The sequence below is a fragment of the Camarhynchus parvulus genome, chromosome 13, assembly GCF_901933205.1.
Source record: "Camarhynchus parvulus chromosome 13, STF_HiC, whole genome shotgun sequence".
NCBI lineage: Eukaryota > Metazoa > Chordata > Aves > Passeriformes > Thraupidae > Camarhynchus > Camarhynchus parvulus.
Window position 1 is genome coordinate 16,885,306 of NC_044583.1, and position 12,871 is coordinate 16,898,176.

Sequence of the window (12,871 nt, forward strand, 5' to 3'; positions counted from 1 at the left end):
AGAAAGCGGCATTTCTTTATTTCAGCCCCAGGCACTTGGGGCATAACTCCCTATTACACACAGCACACCTGGCTGACCGACCAGCTTTAATCTATGTAGCTTTTACATATCCAATACATTTCCCCAAACTCATACCTCCATGCCAAACACTCCCTGAATTTTCTGTATGTTTAAATCACTTCTCAGAGTTTATTTTCATTGGAGTGGGGCTCTTTTGAGGTTCTTGGCTAGTCGTTTGGGGAACATCCCATTTCTCCAACTATTCTTTTTTGGTCACAGACCTCCAAAAATACTTCTGTTTGAATGCATCCCATTGCTGTGGTCAGAGCAGGGTATTAGTTCCTACCAGCATAGCTCAGGCTCACAGTCTTTACCGCTGAGATAACCGCTTGCACACAGGACAAAGCCCTGGCCAGGAACCCGAAAGGAATTTCCAAGGGTTAATTAAAGACTACTTGTTACAACTTTTTAATCAACACCGGGACACCCACAGCCCCTGCCCACGTGGCCCCGAGAGGCAGGAAGCTGGAGAGAGGAAGGAAGACCCTCCCTCGTAAAGGGGAGGAGGCAACGGCCTTTAGCCCGCGGGGTAAAGTTCGCTCCTCGTCGCTGTCCGCGTTCAGTTTCGTTTCCTAGCAGAGCCCTCCCTGTCAGCCCTGCCCGGAGCTGGAGGCATGGCCCAGGCAAAGGCCATGGCCGGGCTGAAGGAAGAGCTGACGTGTCCCATCTGCCTGGACATCTACAAGGACCCCACGAGCGCGGGCTGCAGCCACAGCTTCTGCAAGGACTGCATCAAGCAGGCGATCCGGGGCCAGCAGAGCCCTGCCCGGTGCCCGCTCTGCCACTCGCCCGTCGGGGAGCTGCGCGCCAACTTCCACCTCCGCAACATTGTGCAGAGGTTCATGGATGCTCCCGCCCACCAAGAGGAGGAAGGGCAAGGCGAGGAGAAGGCGGAAAGCTCGGGCCAGGCAGGGGAGGTGGTGCTGTGTGATTCCTGCCTCCAGGAGCCGCAGCCCGCAGTGAAGACGTGCCTGAGCTGCGAAGCCTCGCTGTGCCAGGCGCACCTGAGCAGGCACAACAGTCGGAACAGGCAGAAGAGCCACGTGCTGGTGGAGCCCTGCGATGGGCAGCTTTTGGCTGAGAGGAGATGCCCCCAGCACAGCAAACTGCTGGAGTGCTTCTGTGAGAGTGACTCGGAGTGCATCTGCGTCGTGTGCTCCGTCACCTCCCACAAGAACCACACGATCATCGGCTTGGAGGAGGCTTTCAGCAGAGCCCAGGTAAGAGGCTGCTGGGGCGGTGGCCCTGGCCGGGATTGCACCAGGAAAACCCCAGAGAGCTCCCATGGCACAGGGGCAGCTTCCGAGTTTGAGAAGTGCAGACCCAGCATGGGGCTAAATTGCAATCCTGAGTTTTGTCACAGATTCTCTCTGGCTTTAGCCCTTGAGATATAAAACAAGATGTTATAAATGCTTTTTTCTCCCCTTCTGAGGAAGAGTTTGGCCAGACTGGTGGGACTGAGTGCTCCTGCAAGGTTTTAGTCCTTGGTGCACCTCCAAGGCCCAGATGAGCCTGAGCTGCACTTATGCAAAGATAATTGATGACAGCGTTACAGAAAGAAAGGTGCCAACGGGGGAAATAGCTTTGTATGTGGCTAGTGCACATGAAGAGTTTTCAGCTTCAAATTGTCCTTTTTGTGCTTGTAATTGTGGCATTTGTTCAGGGATAAAACCTTCCAGTGAACCTTTATCCACTGATTTGTCCTGAGAGCATGCAGTGAGCAGACCTTTTGCAAGTCCAGCTTATCCCCTGTCGATAAAACTGCTGATCTTGTGCATTATGCCAGTCCTCTCCTGATATCTCCTTCCCATGATATTTGTAGGAATCTTTTCCTGGAATACTGGAATCAGTGAAAAACCATGAAGCTGCCGTGGATAAAGCCGTTGCAAACCTGCTGAAACAAATGGAGGAACTAAAGGTTTGTTTCAAGGTCCCATATCACCTTGGGGTGGTTGCTTGCTGGTAAATAATGAGATAATGTTTTCTTTTGCCCTTCCCCAGATCATGGATTCTGAAGCTTTTTTAGTTCCTGGGTGGTTTCTCATGTATTTTTGAGATTTCTTCTTTGAGGAAGGATGATGCAGAACTTTCTTATCAGTCTGGGAGGTCCATTCTTTGTTAAACTTGAAAGTCTGTGCCTCCTAATGAGTGGCTGGTGTGTGGCTTTTTTATTTTTCCAACCTTCAAAGTTAAGTTACTTTTTTAATCCCAGAAAAAAGACAGATTTTTTTTTCTGAGTAAGAGCTAATGTAGAAAATGTCCCTTACGAATTTGAAATTGTTTTCTTAATAGATTAATGAGAGCCAGCGGAGGGAACAGCTGGAGAGCCTGTTCAAGAAGATGTATAAGGAGCTAGAGAAGAAAAAAAGGGAGGTCCTGAAAGTTCTCAGTGACTATGAGGAGGAACAACTTTCTAAGATTCAGACAGAGGTGAATAATCACAAGTGGTTGAAGGATTTGGCCAGCCAGGATGTTCAGGAGCTGGAGGCTCTGAGGAATCAGAAGGACACACTTCTTTTCACCAAGGTACCTATCAGCATCCCCCTTCCCAGAGACACACAGCTCCAGGGCTGACCTGTGCCTGCACTGTGCTGATTCTGCTTTCAAAATGTCTTTACAGGCTTTTTCAGCGATCAAAGGCAGGTAAGCTCCTCCTGAGGTTTAGTGTCTTTATTGCTGATGTGGACAAGGGATGGAGCTCTCAGTGACAGGAGGGGACAGCCGGGGGGGTCGGGCTGTGCTCCAGGAACAGGGACAGGAGGAGAGGGAACGGCCTCAGGCTGGGCCAGGGCAGGCTCAGGGTGGGCACAGCAGGAATTTCCGCATGGAAAGGGGGCTCAGGCACTGGAACTGCCCCGGGAGGGTTGGATCCCCATCCCTGGAGTGCCCAAGGAAGGGCTGGAGGTGGCACTGGGTGCTCTGGGCTGGGGACAAAGTGGGGATGGGGCACAGCTGGGACTCGATGGCCTTGGAGGTCTTTTCCCACCTCTGTGGTTCTGTGATTCCTTCTGTGTGTTTTAGGAAATGCCAGCCACTTCCTAAAAGGGAAGTTGTGCCAAACCCACCCATTACTTTGAATGAATCAAAAAAAGATCATATTCTGAGACTTTTCCAGCAATTCATCTCAAACATGGAGGTCTCCTTGAAGCAGACAATATCTTGGGGATATGCAGGAACATCTGCTGGTAAGAGCTCATTTCACAGTGTCAAAAGCAAATGGGGAAGTCAGTAAAACATGCTGTAAGAAAGGACCATAATGAGGCACCCAGTACACTGAGTACCTGTAGAAGTGCTAATTCCTTACACCTTGTGTTTATTTGCCCATGTGTGTGCAGCAAAGAAGCTGGTCCTGGCATTCAGGGCTTTGGGGCATGCCTTGAATGCGCCTTGCTAAACCAGGCTATGGATGAAGAGGTTGGGAAGTCCCAGGAGTTTTGTGGGAGGATTAAGAGCAGATAATAGCAATACCTCTGTGGTATCTCTCTGATTCAATGGGATGTTGAGAACTCATCCCAGCAGCGGCAGGGTCGGACATAAATAACCTCCTCTTCCTGTGTAAATACTTCTACTGCTTTGCAATGCTTTGCAAGCTTAGCTGCAGTCCCAGAGCTGTGCACAGTGGACACCTGTCTGACTGAATTGGTGAAATTAGGGCTCCCTAGGTACTGCCCTCTGGATGTTGCTTCAGCCCTTGCTGGCAGCGGGCCTCAGGTCAGGACAGAGGCAGACTCCAAATGTCCACAATTATCTGATAATTAATGTGTTTTTTCTCTTTAGGTCCTTCGTCATTTAGTGGTGGTACAACAAACTGTGGATTCACGTTTGGACCTGGCTTTAATTTTTCTTACAAGTAGGCTAACGAAATACAAATTCAGCGGCAATCATAATGATAACAGTCATAGAAAGGAGGGAAGAGAGAGAGGAAACCCAACCAAAACTATCAATGTGCAGCACGATTGCTCCCCCATCACCTGCTCTCTGATGTCCAGCCACTGTTCCCGAGCAGCAATTGGCTCCTTTTGGACATCTCCCCCCAGTTCCTACACTGGGCACTGTGTTCTGTGGTGTGGAATGTGCCTTTGGCCAGTTTGGGTCACCAGCCCCAGCCATGCTCCTTCCCCGCTTTTTGTGCACCTCCTCGCTGGCAGAGCACGAGGCACAGAAAGCTCCTTGGCTCAGGTCTAGCACTGCTCAGCCAAACCATCTTTGTGTTACCAACATTATTCCCTACTGAACCCAAAACTGTACCAGCTGCTGAGAAGAGAATGAATTCTCAGGAATGGAGTTCTCATGATTGGAATGAATCCCAGCCCAAACCAGGACAGGATACACACAGTGCCATCCCAGAGCTGCTGGGAGGAGGATACCAGCAATGAGAGCTGCTGGAAGCTTGGAATTTTTTGTGCCTGGTTTGAATGCTGCCTCTGTGTGTCGAAGATATTAATGGTAGAAGAAACACTGTCTTTTCATGATGTGTCTGTCAAGGCTGGACATCCTGCTAAGAACTTCAGGCTTATAAAGACTGGAACCATCCCTTTCAAGTATCCCATCCATGCTGCCATCAGTGTGATGGAGCTCCTGTTAGTAATGTGGTTACAAGGTGTTGTTTTGTTTTTTCAGGCCTAGAAATTGTGAGCCTTGCATGGAGGCTGTGCTAAGCTGGCACATCAGAAACTGGATTGTGGGCTGCTGTGAGGGGGTGTATCACAGCACCCCGCCTCTTCCTGCAAGAGCTCCTGTCTTATTTGTTCTGTTAATCATAATGGAGATACCATTAAGTTGGACATTTTTGCTCAGCTGTTTTAGGTATTGCATTAGGTTCATGTTAATAAAGTCATATTATTAGGTTGTTAAACGCGGTGGCAATTTATTTTATCTGAAAGTTGACAGCACAACATTAACTGCTACAGCACTAGGCAGCAGCGATGCTGATCTTTGATCTAAGGCGGCAGCTTTTGCCTCTGCCACCTCTTTCCATCCTGCACATCCAGTGCAGAAGCAAAGCTGCCCTGGGAGGTCAGGAGAGACTGGGCAGCGTTCCCTGCTGGAGACTGAGGGGAAACTTCTCGAAGTGGCCGCCACAGGGTGGGGAAGGGTGGAGCCGGCAGAGGGAACATTTCTCTGCCTGGCCTGGGGCGGAGGAAGGGGCTGGAGAGGGAGGGCTTGGAGGGGGCGGGCTGGCAGGACCTCGGGCCGGCTGCCCGCCTCTGGTTTTAGTTTCGGTTCTGTGCTTTTGCTGCAGCCGTGGCCAAAGCTCGGCAGGAATGTGGAGGGGCTGGCATCCTGGAGGCCGAGCTCACCTGCCCCATCTGCCTGGAGCTGTACCGGGAGCCGATGGCGCTGAGCTGCGGCCACAACTTCTGCCGGCTGTGCATTGAGGAGGCGCTGTATTCCCAGGCCGTCTGGACTTGCCCCACATGCATGGCCGACCTGGGTGTCACCTTGGAGCTACACAACAACTTCAAGCTGCGCAACATCGTGGAGGCATTTAAGGCCATCGCTTCTAAAGCTCCAAGAAAGGCCATCACCTCCACAGCTCGAAGAGAAAGCCTCCAGCAGGACGAAGGCTCCGAGAAGGGGAAGACGGACGTGGTTCCCTGTGAGCAGTGCCTGGATGAGCCCCAGCCGGCCGTGAAGGCCTGCCTGATTTGCGAGGTGTCCCTGTGCCAGGCCCACCTGAGCAAACACAACGTCAGGGATTTCCATCAGGAACACATCCTGGTGGAGGTGGGAGCAGGCAAGGAGGAGGAGAGGAGGTGCCGGGATCACGGCAAGCTGCTGGAATGCTACTGCGTGAGGGAGAAAAAGTGCATCTGCGTGCTCTGCTCCATGGCCGGGGCCCACAAGGGCCACGAGGTCATCACCATGAAGGAGGGACACGACAAAGAGCTGGTAGGCAGCTCTTCCCTGCCCGTGGCCCCTGCCCTGGCCGCGGGGACGGGGAAAAGCCGCAGGAAGGGCGGTAGGGCTTCCACTGGGAGTGGGGATGGGTGTGAGGGCAGCCCGGAGAAATTTCTCTCCGCCCCAAGCAAGGGGCTGGTGCATTGTGCTGGAATTTGGTTTTCATTCCCTCCTGTGTGTTGCCAGAACAGTGTGAACGGCTAAGCAGAGGGAGAAGAGCGGGGAAAGGTGTTCGGGGCTGGCCGGGGCAGGCGTGGGTCGGTCCCTCAGGGTGTGGGGGTCCCTCAGGGCGGCTCCCCTCAGCGAGAGGCTCCGCTGCTCCACAGCAGTGAGGTGCAGCCCCGGCACTGCCAGCCGCCCTCACTGCGGCGTTCCTGGCTGGGATTGAGAAGTATTCCTGCAGGGATTAGAAAATCCCTTCCTCCACAGAGCCTCGGGAATGCCACGCTATTGAACTGTGGGTGGGAAAGGGAGTTTTCCCTCTCGAGGTTCTTCCCTTGGGCTCTGTCCGTGCTGTAGCACGGTGGGATCAGGCTCTGCTCCCCAATAACCAGTGACGGGATGAGGGGACGCAGTCTCAAACTGTGCCGGGGAGGTTTGGGTTGGACATCAGGAGGAGTTTCTTCACTGGGAGGGTTGTTAAATATTGGAAGGGGCTGCCCAGGGAGGTGGTGGAATCCCATTCCTGGCGGTGTGCAAGGAAAGACTGGACGTGGCACTCTGTGTTCTGGGCTGCGTGACAAAGTGGAGATTGGTCACAGGTTGAACTCGATGACCTTGGAGGTCTTTTCCAATTTCAGTGATCCTGGGATTCCTCCCTCTGCCGCAGATTTTTTGAAGCCAGTGTCCCAGTAGATACAAGAGACATGGGGTCTCCATATTCCTGCCTCTGAGTCCAGCTGCTGTCCTTGAAATGCTCCAGAATTAGCTGAGACTTAGGGGAGTAAATGCATTCCCTGTGCTCACTCACTGCCTTGCATTTGAAATATCTGGGCTCAGTTTAGAGCCCAAGCAAAAGTGCTGCAGGAACCCAGTGAATGGGCAGGAAATGGCTCCCTCTGGACCTCAGGACAGGTCACAGCCTCCTCAGGAATTAGCAGAAGCATCCTTTGCAGCTATGTGAATTGCAAACTAACTTCCTCCTCCAAGTTACATACTGAAGTTTCAGGGCTGCCAAGCAGAAGTGGGATGTGTGAGACAATGGCCATTTCACAAGCTCCCCAAACTGCCCGTCTGGTTTGAAGCTGTTCCTGCTGCGAAGTTCAGTGCTGTCTTTCCTTCTGCCAGGTTAAACTCTCCAGCATCATGACAGACCTGCGGGAATCTAAAAGTGATTTAGTTACTGCCCTAGAAGAGCTTCAGGAAGGGGAGAATCAGATCAAGGTTGGTATCAGGATTATTGTTAATTCAGAGCATCTTTCCTTCGCAATTTCCCAGCAAGAAGTGATGGAAACGATACTGTTAAAAGCAGATGAATAGACAGGGAAAAGAATGGTTTGAGAAACTGCCAGAAGTCAAGCTTCATTGCAGCCTTCCAGCTCCTCCACAGGAGGAACCAGCTGGGGGATTCCACCCTGTATTATGGTTGCACAGACCAGGTTGCAGGACTGGCAGCCCACAGATTGTATATAAGATTATGTATTTTTAAAGTTTTCTACCTGTTTAATAAAAAAAAAAGCAGTTTATATCTACAAGTGGGATTTTCATTGTGTACCAGTAAGCTCTCACATTGGTATTCAATTCAAGAAATTAATCTTTGTTACTATATCAGGATTAATTTTGAAAAGCCTCTGTTGAATCAGATATTCCAAGCAAATGTTTATTGTCTGCTTCCTTCTAAAGCCAGCACAAAGGACAGATAGAATCCTAACTGATAAGCAGAGGCACTAAACTGAAGGATGGAGTTTCTGAGCCAGTGCCCCTTTTTCTTATCTCTTCATTTAGAACAATACCAAAACACTGACTTCTGACCTAAAAAAGCTGTTCAGAAGTATAAAGGCAGAGCTTGGTAAGAAACAGACGATGATCCTGAGTGACATTCGGTCTTACGAGGAAGCAGACCTGGCACTTGTCACCAAGGCAAGGAAGGAAATGGAACAGAAGAGAGACCTGGCTGAGCAGAATCTTCGGGCTTTGCAGATGTTAAAAGAGCAACCAGATATTTTCCTCTTCTTCAGAGTAAGCAGTGGTATTGTGCTTTTCTTCATGGATCTGTCTATTTCTCAGCCAGGTGACCTTTCTGAAAATCACACTAATGACATCTCTTTTTCTTTCTTTTTTTTTTTTTTTTTTTTTTCACAATCCTCTTGGTAGGATCTGAAAGTAGTCACAGACAGGTATGTTTCACTTCATAACATTTATTTTCTTATTTGACAAAATAATGGTGTTGATAACTGGGATCAAACCCCACCACCACCCTGTGCTGCAAAGCTGCTCCGTTTTCCAGCTGAGCCAGAGGGCACCACATGCACACAAGTAACAGGGATGGAGAGATCCCTGCCTGCTGTTACTGTTGTTCCTTTAAATTTCAGTTTTCTGGCTGGATTCTCATAGAAACCACTGGCTTTATTACCAGAAAACTTTTTATCAGGGATGAAGCCCCTAGGGTTCAGTTTACATTAACACTGTCCTGGTGGATGCACATTGGTGACTCCCTTAGCTGAGTTCCCAGGGAACAGCCTTTGGCAGCAGAGATAACCAGCTCATTTCCCAGCAAGTTTTTGAGTTGTGGACAAGCTTGGTAGCTAGAAAGATTTATTATTATATTTATCTACCACTTCCTATGCAATTCCTGGGTGTCAGCTGTAATTCAGTGGTGCAACACTGCACCAACAGTTCCAGATCCACGAGAAGCTTTGCAGCAGCACTGCAGGCCCCAGCTGTATGAAAGGCTGGCTCAAACATCTACCTGGAATTTGAGATGTCACCTCAGTAACTTGCACAAATTAAAGCTGAGTTTAAACTGGGGCTGTAAGGAGAGTTTGGAATCACTGTGTACCTCAGGGCTGCAGCTCAGTCTGGTACTCACAGCTGCACTGCAAGTCACATCCTAGCCTGTGGGATCAAGGTAATTTTCCAGAAACCTGGACACCATTTAATTCATTTGGCATTCTTGTTTTGGCACCACTACAACAGTAAGAGCCTGCCGGCAGCAAGTCAAGGCCCTGTTCACTCATGGGGATTATCAAAACACCTCCTCCTCTCTCTTCATCAGCATTTGAAAGTTCTAGTGCAGGTTGGTTAGAATAAAGCATTGCCAAGTAAATAACAGTATGTAACAATTGGAATTCAACCTTCACAAAGGGCTGTTAACCCGGTAATTCATGTTGCCAAAGCCCTCTCCTCTTTGCAGACTCTGTCCTAGTGGAGAATTCTGTTCCCTTTGGATGCTGGATGGTTTTCCTTCGTGCAGTGACTCTGTGTGCCCTAGGATTGTGAGTCTGGATCTGGTCGCGGAGGATGTGAAGGTGGAGGCAATGCAGCTGAATGACAGACTGATGACCCAGTATGAGACCCAGAAAAAGAAGTTTTTGTTGCAGCTGGACTATCTGCTGGATGACCTGCGTGGTGAGCAGCCCCGACCCAGCCCCGCTGACACCATGGGTAACAGGACTCCAATCTTTGGGAGCTCCTTCCGGCAGGGTGTGAGGGGCTGGTGTGGGGTCCTGAGAGCTGTGGGGAGGGGGCAGGGGGGCAGGTTTCTGTGGATAACAATTGGTCTTGCACTGCTCCTAAGCAGTGAAAGACCAATTTCTCCTCTCTCTGATGTGGTTTCCTGTTCCCATCAACTTTCCAAGTTCTGGGTGCTCAGTCCCACTGTCAAGAAACATCCTCTGTGTTTGCCCAGCCCCATCCCCTCCTGGTTTATCTCTGACCGTGAGATCCAGGGGGACAGTACCCAGCCCTACACTTGAGTTCATTGCCAGCTTTGTTAACCATTCTTCTCTATTTTTTTTTTTTAGATCAAAATCGCGTAGTAGATGAAGAGGAGGAGGTAAATCCTTTTCTTTACTTATAAAATGTTCCCTGCAAATTTCTCCAGTTGTTAATTTAAGGACTGTATGTCCTGCACTTTCCTGCTTCTTAAGGAGACCTAAGCAGAGTCTCAGAGGCTGTCCTTCACCTTAAAAGAAGGGACTCAGATCTATTCACATCTCTTGTTCTGCTATTAACAAGATGTGATTTGCGTTTTACAAGACTCTAACATTCAACACCACTTCTTTACAGTGAGGCTTCACCTACTGATACCTCTTCAGAATGTAAGTGTTCAAAAATACCATTTATTCCTCAGGACTCTGGCTTGGGGCTGTGAGTCTTGCAGAGAAAATCTCCCACCTAACAATGTGATCAGCATTTTGTTGCATGTATCTCCTGTCCTTGCCACAGCGTGTAGCCTCAGGGCAGAAATCTCTGGGAACTCACCAGGGAAATCATTTATCCTCAGCCTGAGGGAGACACTGGGTTTGCTTCAGCACTCAGGAAAACAGCCTGTTCCAAGGAAAGACCACGGAGGGGTTCCCACCAGCTGGGCAGGAGCTGGAGCAAACTTAGTACCTGAAAAGGTTCCCTAAATGAATCCAAATGCTGCAGGAGATACGAATTGCTGCAACTGAAGTTCAGTTTGCAAATGACTATCTTCTTAATTCGTAAATTCAAAAGAAAGTCTTACTTTCTTCATTACTTTTTGACTTTTGGAGCAAATCTAGAGGTATATTTTTAATCAGTGTGTATGTCCATTTATTTCTCTTTTGAGCTCAGTCAGTGGCTGTGCTCTACACAGAACGAGACAGTCACTCAAAACAGGTCAGGGAAAAAGAAATATTTTTTTCTGAGACAAGGCAATGCTCTACTTGGAAGCAACTTGTCAAATATGTTATAAAATACTACTTTATGTTACAGTAAGTGAAACTTTTTCATCTTGTTTATTCCTACTGCAGGAAAGCATTGTCAAGAAGGAACAACATATATAGTTATTGGAGAATTTTGATTCTCTTAGGTCCAGATGTAAGGGAGATGTGAAAAACAGATGTCAGAACTGAAATGGAAAGAAAAACTTGAATATTATCCAAAATTATCTCTAGTAATGAGAACCTGCCACATGTTTTGATCTCCCCTCCTACCTTGAATTCAAATAAATTCAATAAAAAGCCTTCTAACATATCAACACTGAAAATTTTATCACTTAATTACTTCTTGACTCTAGGTGACAACATTGGACCATGACACACTGAAGGTGCAGCAAATCTGCACAGATGTTTGTGCAGAACACTTTTTCTTGATTGCAGTATAATTGTGACACGCACAATGACATGCACATGATATCCTGAGATAAGCACGGAACTTATTTCTTTTTGATAACTTTATGGCTTAAGCATTTTGATTACTTAAGAACTCTGATTCATTGCATCTTTCCTTTTGTATTACGCCCTCTCACCTCCAACCACTCAATTTTTACTTGGCATTTGTCTCATCCTTGATGGAAGCCTTTAAAAGCAGCTCATTTTAGCTCTTCTTTTTTGATTTTGCCAAGTGCTGAATGATGTGACTGAATTAAATTAAATGCATCTCAAGCATTAGGATGGGCCTCTTCCTGTTACTTAGTCTGATGGGTTTTCTAAGTAAGTCAGACCTGGCACACATAGTCGTGTGTGTGTGACATTAATTAGGGCCCTCCAAGCCCAGCAGGTGAGGTGGGGAGGAAGGTTTGTCCCAGCTCTGACAGAACTCACAGATGGGAACCAGACAGTTCCATGTTCTCCATCTCCAAACTTAATGCAAGAATGTGCAAATTCAGGCCCAAATCTCAGTGCATTGCAAGCTGTAGAGGGAGGGAAGGGCAAGGAGAGTTAATAACTCATTTTTAACCACTCTCAGCATAACCCAGCCATCCCATGGAGCTGTACCAGCAGAAGCAGGGCACTGGGCAGGGAGGTGCCAGGAGGACAGGAAGGAAGGAAGGAAGGAAGGAGGCTCCTTACTCAAGGCTGGGAGCCAGGTGGCACAAAGCAGCTGAGAGCTGGGGAAATCACAGGCTGCCCTTATCTGCTGGGTGATAACACTGAGCTGGGAGCCTGGGAAGAGCCAGGGAGAGCCACTGCCTGTGGGGTTTATGGACAGAGGGCTGATAACACCATCACAGGCAGAGCAATGTGCCAGGTGGCACCAGCGCACGGCAGGGCTGTACAGGAGCTGCTGGGCAAAAGGCAAGGAGTGAGGGCTCCCAGGGCTGCCCAGGAGTACCTGCTCTGTGGAGCAAAGCAATTTCCAGGATTACTTTGCAGTCTGACCAACTGGTCTGTGGAGATTGGATATTCCAAAGAGGATGTGGTGGTCTGGAGAAGCAGTGGGTTTGCCAGGCAGGCTGAGTGGGATGGGCAGATGGCACATGCTGGCATTTGTGTGTCAGCAAACCCCAGCTCCTTGGCAGGAGATTCTGGAGTGTGAAGAGCCCAGAGACACATTTCTCCAAGGCCAAAGGTTCCCTCAGCACAGAAATACATTAACCATAAAGCTTAATATACCTCGAGAAGAGGAAAGCACTTGGAAGTGAAATTATTTAATTACCTTAAATAATTGCTTGGATTTTTTCCACCCATTTTTAAGAAAATCAATCTAAAAGTAAGAAGGAAAAAAGCCTACTTTTTTTTTTTTTTTAGGTCCGGAAAAATAATAATGCTTGGGATTTTTTTCTTTTACTATCATGTTCCCAGAAGATATTATTTCCCTGTTTCTTCCATGAAGACATGATGTATTGGATGATTCAAGTTTTCCACAGTCTGTGCTTCTAGAACAAGAATGAAAATGCTGGAACACCCGTTGCTTGAGTTTGTGATTTCTTATTAGGATTCTGCAGAGTCCCTGCACAATAGGCTTTGAATGCTTTTGTCACAGATGTCACTCCTGCCAAGGA

General features: G+C 48.5%; 2 protein-coding genes across 2 annotated transcripts; both read left to right on the forward strand.

The window, feature by feature from the left end:
• The first annotated feature begins 564 nt into the window (after window positions 1-564).
• Window positions 565-4,859, forward strand: LOC115908646 (E3 ubiquitin/ISG15 ligase TRIM25-like). Its single transcript, XM_030957399.1, has 6 exons — window positions 565-1,280; window positions 1,883-1,978; window positions 2,353-2,586; window positions 2,681-2,703; window positions 3,082-3,245; window positions 3,838-4,859. Exons 1-6 carry the CDS (start codon window positions 675-677, stop codon window positions 3,912-3,914), a joined length of 1,200 nt encoding a protein of 399 aa, XP_030813259.1. The 5' UTR covers window positions 565-674; the 3' UTR covers window positions 3,915-4,859.
• LOC115908861 (E3 ubiquitin-protein ligase Midline-1-like) lies at window positions 4,630-11,184 on the forward strand. The gene is given in 9 exon segments (XM_030957721.1): window positions 4,630-4,644; window positions 5,278-5,952; window positions 7,249-7,344; window positions 7,906-8,139; window positions 8,275-8,297; window positions 9,392-9,528; window positions 9,924-9,955; window positions 10,899-10,965; window positions 11,165-11,184. Coding segments are annotated over 9 exon segments (1,299 nt in total).
• Window positions 11,185-12,871: the final 1,687 nt, after the last annotated feature.

Coding starts and splice junctions, on each gene's coding strand:
- LOC115908646 (XM_030957399.1), top strand. CDS start 675: ATGGCCCAGGCAAAGGCCATGGCCGGGCTGAAGGAAGAGCTGACGTGT. Junction 2,587..2,680: donor ACACACTTCTTTTCACCAAG/GTACCTATCAGC, acceptor ATGTCTTTACAG/GCTTTTTCAGCGATCAAAGG. Junction 2,704..3,081: donor TTTTCAGCGATCAAAGGCAG/GTAAGCTCCTCC, acceptor TGTGTGTTTTAG/GAAATGCCAGCCACTTCCTA.